At 41.6% G+C, this 8596-nt stretch overlaps 1 protein-coding gene across 1 annotated transcript; it reads left to right on the top strand.

Annotated features, from left to right (window-relative positions):
* Positions 1 to 1461: 1461 nt before the first annotated feature.
* adrb2a (adrenoceptor beta 2, surface a) lies at positions 1462 to 7684 on the top strand. The gene is made up of 2 exons (XM_074648162.1): positions 1462 to 1629; positions 1931 to 7684. Exon 2 carries the CDS (start codon positions 1931 to 1933, stop codon positions 3188 to 3190), a length of 1260 nt encoding a protein of 419 aa, XP_074504263.1. The 5' UTR covers positions 1462 to 1629; the 3' UTR covers positions 3191 to 7684.
* The last annotated feature ends 912 nt before the right edge of the window (positions 7685 to 8596 follow it).

The following is an 8596-nucleotide window of genomic DNA, read 5'->3' as shown; positions in this document are numbered from 1 at the left end:
TCCAATGAATAGCTACATGTTACACTCTTTGCATAGTCGGTACAGAAATGCAAATTTGCCCTGAATCCTAAAGACTTTTTTTTGTTTTGATGCGGTATAGCGTGAGAGTAAGTTTGTTTCCTGCAGGGTAAACTCTGCGGGGCAGATTGATTCCAGAAATAGGAGGGAGTTTTCTGCAGTCTAACCTTGAGATATTCATCGTTGTAGTATTACGTGAACATATGATTTGGATTTCATGATCTGTATCTGCAAGGACTCAACCATTCTCAATTTTAACTGTATGCTGCAGTCTACATTTTAATGTTAAAGCTTTGTGACAGGAAAAGCTCTAAGGTTTAGTCAGGACAAAGCAATAGTCAAACCTCTCAATAAATCATAGAGTTTACACTGAAGTTAAAGCAGCAGTGGGTAGAATTGGAGCAAATATTATTTCAAAAAAAGTTATTTCTATAAAATGGTCACTATATTCTGACAGTAGTGCATGTGACAGGTAATCTGAAAAAAAATCATGTGCCTCTGTGTCCTCATGGCATCTGCAAGATTTCACAGACCTGAGGAAAACAACCAATCAGAGCCGAGCTGGAGCCTGTCGTCTCTGAGCAGCTGTCAATCACTCGCAAACTCCGATCAAACGGTCAAACTAGGCAGCGCTGATCAAATATGAATCAATATTCTGTTACTGTAATACATATTTTTTCCCTCAAATGTTTTCAGAAACGTCATGTAATGTACTGTTTAACTGTAAAATGAGAAGGTTTGTGACCCGGCAGTCATGTTGAGATCAGTCGAGGAAATACCAAGCACCGCCCACCAACCGAAGCAAACTTTCTCATTTAATTAATATTTGATCAGCGCTGCTTAGTTTGACCTTTTGATCGGAGTTTGCGAGTGATTGACAGCTGCCTCCATTGAATGAACAGCCAATAGGAACGCTCTCTCTCTGAAATGACCTGTGATTGACCAAAGTCTCCTGTCAGGTGCTAGATTTTTTAAAGCCTGAAAGTTATTATAGAATTTTAGCCCCATGATGCAAAAAACGTTCTGCCTACCCTCGCTGCATCATACCAGTTGGACCACGTGTGTCCAACTTTCTCCTACAAAGAGTCAAAGGCTTCACCTGTTTTTGATATGATCCAGACTAAAAAAAGCTGTAAAACCTCATTGCTTGGACTGAACTAAATGTTTTCTCTAAACTTTAAAATCAATGCTTGCATTCTAAAAAATAATGTTTTGGGCTTTTAAGATATGGTTTGCATATGTTTAATAAATAAAATAAAAGTCAGAAAAGTCTGTGTTTGCAGCTTTTGTCTCATGCAGCCCTGCAGCAACGGCAGAAGCAGCAGGGACAATGTGTTCAAACTCTCGGGAGCTCTCGGCAGCCTCTGCAGGCTGGCTGTCTGATTGGCTGAGCACTGACCATGATGTCATCACTGCATGCTATAAGGGCTCTGACAAAAAGCCTGGGAGACACATGAGAAGAAACACTGAGCTCAACTGAGGGACTGAGTGAGTGAGACACACGGAGATTAAGGAAAAACAGACAGTAGAAGGAGGACATGTGACAGTGAAGGAACTAACTGCAATTCTACTTTGTATGGGAGGCAGGAAACAAGACAACTACCTGTGGAGGTTTGTACTTTTATTTTTGCTTGGATTGTTTAGCATGTTTTTTAAGCTGTACTTGCTGAAGCAGGACGTAATAAATTTGTTTTGTTGGGTGCTGTAATTTCTGTTCTCCTTTTTTTGTGGGAATATAACCAACAACAGACACATGAGCACAATTTATTTAGTGCCAGTTGTTTTCATGCATATCATTTCTATGAACACTGTTTATTCTTCTGTTCTTATCGGGACATTTTTACATTTCAATTGTGATCTTCACCTCTATGTGTGTGTGTGTGTGTGTGTTATCTCCATGTGGTCTCTTCAGATGGGAAGTACAACCCTCCCAGTGTACCTCAATGTGAGTGCGGGGATGATCAACTCGTCCTCAGACCCAGCTGAGAATGAGGAGGGTTTCAGCGAGGTGATGATGATCCTGCTGGGCATAATCATGTCCTTACTCGTCCTGGTCATTGTCTTTGGCAACATCCTGGTCATAACGGCGATCGCCCGCTTCCAGCGTCTCCAGAATGTCACCAACTGTTTCATCACGTCTCTGGCCTGCGCCGACCTGGTCATGGGTCTCGTCGTGATTCCTTTCGGCGCCTGCTACATCATCTTCAAGACCTGGCACTTTGGCAGCTTCTGGTGCGAGTTCTGGACCGCGACCGACGTGCTCTGCGTGACCGCGAGCATCGAGACCCTCTGCGTCATAGCCATCGACCGCTATTTGGCCATCACCTCCCCCTTCCGCTACCAGTCGATGCTGACCAAGTGCAAGGCTCGCATCGTGGTCGTGCTGGTGTGGGTGATCGCCGCCTTGATATCTTTCCTGCCCATCCACATGAAGTGGTGGATATCAAGTGATAAGGAAGCTGAGGATTGCCTCGAGAACAGCAACTGCTGCGAGTTCGACACCAACATGGCGTACGCCATCACCTCCTCAATCATCTCCTTCTACATCCCTTTGGTCATCATGGTTTTCGTCTACAGCCGCGTTTTCCAGGAGGCTAAGCGCCAACTGAAGAAGATTGACCAAAGCGTTGGACGTTTCCACAACAGCGACAACGGCAACCTCAAATCTCTGGAGGCCAACAACGGGCGCAGCCACAAGAAGGCCAAGTTCTGCCTGCGGGAACACAAAGCCCTAAAGACGCTGGGCATCATCATGGGGATCTTCACCCTGTGCTGGCTGCCCTTCTTTCTGCTGAACGTGGTGGTGGCCATATGGAAGGTGGAGGGTATTGACCTCACCTTCAGGATACTCAACTGGATAGGTTACGCAAACTCTGCCTTCAACCCGCTCATTTACTGCCGGAGTCCCGAGTTCAGGTATGCCTTCAAGGAAATCCTCTGCATGAAGAGGATCCGCCTGAGCAACCCTGGGCCCGTGAACGGATACGTGTACAGCAGGAACAGCTGGCAGAGCGAGCAGCAAGGGAGGAGTAAGGGCAGCTTGGAGGACAGTGACACTAATGATGGGTGTCTGGGGAAGGGAGCGGGGGTCTGCAGCGGTTTGGACAGAGCAGATGTGGACCCCAACGGGAATTGCAAGAAAGGCCTAACGACTGTAACGACCATCCTTTAAGCTTGGAGCCCCTGGACATGTTTACACTGATCATAAACTTTTTCCCATTGACTAATGAAGGTAAGGTCAGTCAGACTGACTGGTAGAGAGACTTCTTTACAGGAACTATCATAATCAGCTGAGGAAAGAATCTCTCTTCCTCTTTCAACACAGTGAATGAATACTGTAGGTAGATCACTTTTTTCTTTTGTTACATTTCTCATGTTTAACCCCCATCTACCTCATCACTTGTTTCTTAACTGACTATTTCACATTAACTCACTGTCCACAGGAGTCACACTAGGGCAGCATCTCAGCTGTTTATCTACTCTAATATATGGACTGTGCATTATATAATTGCTAATTATCCGGCTCAGATTGGATTTGTGGGCATGTTTTTTGTCTAGGAGTTCTTGGCAAAAGATCCCACAATTTGTTAGCATAAAAATGTTTTTGAAATTCAAAGTCAATTAATGTTGTTGGAGGCTGAAAATTCCATTCGGGCACGCCAATAGCGAGTTCTTATTTCCATCAGAAAATGGATGAGGATGGAGGAAGGATCAAACTTGATGCCTCTTTTGGTGCTTTGTTTGAAGAAATACATTCCAAATCGAGCAGAATTATAAATTGGCTTCATTTCTTTTATTTTTTTTTAATTTTTTGATGGATTGTCTCAGTGTGAAAGACGATCAGCAGGTGGGGCAGAACCTGTCTCTCTCTCTCTCCTCTCCTCATTTCTCAACAATGTGGTGAGGCCGTTTCCTGCTCTACTGCTTTACAGCCTGCTGCGCGGATGTTTCTGGTGCCAGCAGATAGCACCAGAGATAAGAACTTATCTGTATCTCACTGGTGTAAGCTGAGAAACGCCTGGGGGGCCATCCTCGAAAACTTGCAAGTTTGTATACGTTGTATCAGCCGGATTCCGTTATCAGACCTAAAGATATCTAATATCTTTCAGTGCAAAGCAGGTGGCATTAATGTGGTTAATCCTGACCTTTAAAGCCTGCAGCTGTTATATGAATAAATGCACTTTTTTGTAAGTTTTCTACTGCACAGCCTGCAGTAGTCGGCCTGCACAGTCATATCTTGCATTCAGTCCATTTGTGCAACATGCAAACCAGTATTTGGTACATTATGGCATACTATGAGTCTTTCATGTCCCTTCTATGTGCCGGTAGCTACAACAGCAGTCGTCCCTTTTGTTGCCCAAGCCCTGTTTGTTTATCAAAATGTGTTGTTGCTGTGTTTCAGCATGTCGTGCGTTTACTGAAACCGGAGAAGCCGTTTCCTTAGTCATGGCACACAAGGGTACAAACCACACACACAATAACAAACAGTGCGTCGAAATAGCCGAGTGATAACAAAGTTCCAGGCCCGCGACTGCTCTCGGAGGCCAACAGACGGAGATGAGAAAAACAGTCCCGAGCAGAGCAGTGCACCTTTGTCACTGCTCGCTGACATTTCCCAGAGTCTCCTCGCTCGCTGTAAACGGATGTCTGGATCTCTATGAGATCGCTCTAACATTTGGATAAGACACTCAGGAGTCCACTGAGCAGCAGTTGTTTCAGTCAGTCTACTTGTGCAGTCTCCAGGAAACCCAGCTGAGCCCAGCCCAATAAACACGAATAAATCCATTATCTCTGGCGTTTAGCTGGAGCATCAGATAACTCCCTCTTAGGGAACACTGACATAGATTAGTACATCAAAAAGTATACAAGTCCCAATTTGCATGATGAGATGTGATAACTTGAAATGAGACTCTCTTTCTTATCTCCCGACTTAAGAACACACGGCTTTTGGGAATTTTGCTTTTTGACGTAAGCAAGCAATAATGGAAAATGAGCACTTCGCATGCAGGGGCTAGAATTCACCCACTTTTCCCACACTAGATGATAGGTGTTGCAGGTGTAACCCCCTATCCCCCAGGCGATCTACGTGTCCTGATCAAAGTGTACAGCATGCTAAATGTGGCTACCGAAAGTGGGAGGGGGAGCAGGGGTTCTCTGCCAGTCTAAATCGGTGTCAGTGACCTGTGTTGTAGTGCATGTAGCGTTGCCTCTGGTCAGCTGACTGACACCGTCAAAACTGTGAACTTTGTTCCCTCAGAGGAATCCATATGTACTGTATCGCTAGGTTTGGTCAGCACTGTTGTCACAGACTTTAGGAATAGACGTAAGTGCGGCGTCATCTTACGTCAGAGTTTGCCATGTGAAAAACTTTCCAGCGTGTTGATCTTTTTCCTGTTTGTCTTTTTCCAGGATTTACAGCAAAGTAAATGCAGAGGTTGAATGTCATAACAAATAATCTCCAGTTTTTTTTTACATTTTCACTCTACAGGATGTACAAAACAGATAAAGATTCTAGACCAAGATTTTTGATATTATTGTATTTATTCACTCACAATTAATTGACGCATTGACCCTAAATTGAGTCATTGCTGGATTAAAAAAAGGTCTGTATTTAAAACATTTAAATTTGTCAAAGCACTTCGCCAGTGATCGTTTGCATGTCTGCTCTATATATAATTGTGGTGATGTGTTTGTGTGCTGATCTGTTTTCGACCAAGTGGAGCAGGTTGTGAACTCTACATCCATACTGCTCCCTCCTGGCAGTGGCCTCTCCTTGCACCTCAGCTGTCTCACAGTTATTAATGGTTACTGTTTCATCAATACGATTGTATAATAAGGAATGTAATTCATGTCTTCGCCTCCTCAGGCTGGAGGACACGACGCAGTTATGTGCAATGAGTCTTGACTGATTAGTTGATGCTACAACATTCCAAGTAAAGCTGATGGTTTGTCTACTGATGCATACAATGAACAATCAGTTCTCCCAATGGAGTTTGGTCCTAGATTACCTTATCTACTGGTAGGGTTATACCAGCTCTGCAAACACAAAGGGTTATTTTAAAAGAGGATTCTGGGTTAAAGACAAGTCTTTGAGGATATATTACAATATGGCATGTATATTTTCAGCGTAAAATAATCTAATATTTTCTACATTTTAACCCATTTGTGCCTGCTCAAATTCTTTTTTATATTTTTTATTTCCTTTATCCTAAACACAAATGTGAAAAAAAAATTCTAAATTGGTCAAACCGTTTGGCAGAAGAGTGAGTTGTTCCTCATCATTCTATATCTAGTCTTTGGGCACATGGGACTTTTTCTATATATTTCATTATATTTTAGGAAAAAAAAAGTAGTCCCATGTGTCCAAAAACTACATTTAGTATGATAATGTATCCCAGAAATTACAAGAAGCACAATCAAGTATATTTGGTATCTATGAACTCTTATTACAAGGCATTGTTGAATACTCAACTCTGATTGGTCAATCAACGGTCTGTTATTTCTTTATAACAGACTGTTGCTATGTACAACAGGCCATTGCAATATATAACAGACCATTGCTATGTATAATAGAACATTACTATGGCGCAGTTTTGTCAAAATGATTGATTTCTTAAGGAAGTAGCCGTGGAATAAGCAGGATACTGTTCAGCTAATGGGTCATTGTTGTGGAAAAAAAACCTTCAGGGTGATACTTCATGTCAGGGTCCACCACATCGCCCTGTCGGGTTTAATTTCACAACAATGACCGGCTCGCTGTACATTATCCGTTACATAACAAGTTGAATATCAAAGATATGCAGACATATGCAGTATAAAAACATTTATTGAACACAACGTTAGCGTTTTTCCTAATTTTTCAAAAATCCTGCTTTTGACTATTAATGAAATTGTGGTTTGTCATGTGATCTAAAAATGTCAAAGATGTACTGTTAGATACTTGCCCAAAGTATGTCTGTACCAAATTTCGAGACTTTTGACTAATCAGAACAAATGTTGTGACATTTTTCCTAATCATAATAACATAGTGTTTGGGCACAAATGGGTTAATATTGTCAAGGCTCAGGTGTTCTAATGTTAATGCTGCCCTTACTGATCCATTATTTAATAAAAGTCACTTTACCCCCCCCCCCCCCCCCCCCAATGACCAGCTCCCCATGATAGATTAGGTCATTCGCTAACTTAAAGCAGCACTGTATAGCACTTTCATGAGACATTTGTAGAATTTTTTGAACAATTTGAATCTACGTTCAAGTTTATGAACTTTAAACAATGACCATGATATGACAATGTACCATAATGTTTGTGTGGAAGTCCTCAAAATAAAGAGTCGTGAGAAACTGCAGAATCTCAGCACAGACATTTGAAGGTGGACTGCTCTGATAAATTAATGTACGTGAATGTGATTTTTCTATGAAAGTTGAATATCGCTTTAGCCGTCATATGAAAAATAAACCTGTTACATGTGAACTTTTTCTTTTTCGAGTGAAAAAAGTCATCACTCAGCTGAATGTTTACTAAATGTTTGTTTTCGCACAAGTTTTCGTCACTGTTTGTAATGAACAATTAATGTTACAACATGTGGAGTCCTGTGGTATTTATGAAAAAAAGCAAGTGTATGTGCTGTAACATTTGTATTGAAATAAATGATGTACATGTTGCAAAGTCATATCCTCATTGATGTGTCATTTAATTTCACAACAGTGAGTGGTAGATTCTAACAATACACTACAAAGAATTTGAACAATAAGTTATGAGCCAATAATCAGGCCTGCACACTGACAGCAGTTTAATCTATTTCAGTATGGGAACACCAGTCATCAGCATGTGGTCCAGATGGAATGATGGACAGGATTGGATTGGGGATATTATGAAAAATTGTTCCACTCTTCATTTGAAACTGCATGTCTGCCCAATGCTCAAAGAAATAACCATAGATTAAACAGAGCCCCTAATTCTATCCCTTATAGTCCTCCTCCTCAAAGGGAGGAGGACAGTGGAGATATATAGAGCCATAAAAATGATGTTTGGCACTTACCCAGACTGGAAACCATTTTTCATGTTTCTTTCAAGCATTAAATATGTTCCTTTGCTGAATGAAGAATAACCTACAGTTATCAAGGTTAGGAATGCAGAAAACCACGACCAGAACTACATATCTAACAGGTTTTTTAAATCACTTAATACATTGGAATTTCATTACTTACATTTAGCAACATGCATGTCATATTTTATGGAACATATCCTCCGTTATATCTGTTGCCCTCTCCAGCTCTTTATCTTTCACACAAAGTTTACTGTACATACTGACAAGAGCGGAAAAAATATTGTGAATTGTTATTTCTATTATTCTCTGACTTGCGAGAAATAATGAGTTTTTAATATGCTAATATGTATAATATATGTCTATTGTGTTAAAGGAACAGTGTGTAGGATCTGGCGGTATCTAGCAGTGAGGTGAAAAGATTGCAACCAACTGAAGCCTCTCCTGTCTGCCAAGCATGTTGGAGAGCTACGGTGGCCGACGTGAAAACGTGAATGGCCCTCTCTAGAGCCATTTGGAGCAGAGTCAGTGCAT

This window comes from Sebastes fasciatus, chromosome 10, assembly GCF_043250625.1.
Source record: "Sebastes fasciatus isolate fSebFas1 chromosome 10, fSebFas1.pri, whole genome shotgun sequence".
Lineage (NCBI taxonomy): Eukaryota > Metazoa > Chordata > Actinopteri > Perciformes > Sebastidae > Sebastes > Sebastes fasciatus.
This window is presented reverse-complemented; position numbering and strand designations above follow the sequence as displayed.

Coding starts and splice junctions, on each gene's coding strand:
- adrb2a (XM_074648162.1), top strand. CDS start 1,931: ATGGGAAGTACAACCCTCCCAGTGTACCTCAATGTGAGTGCGGGGATG.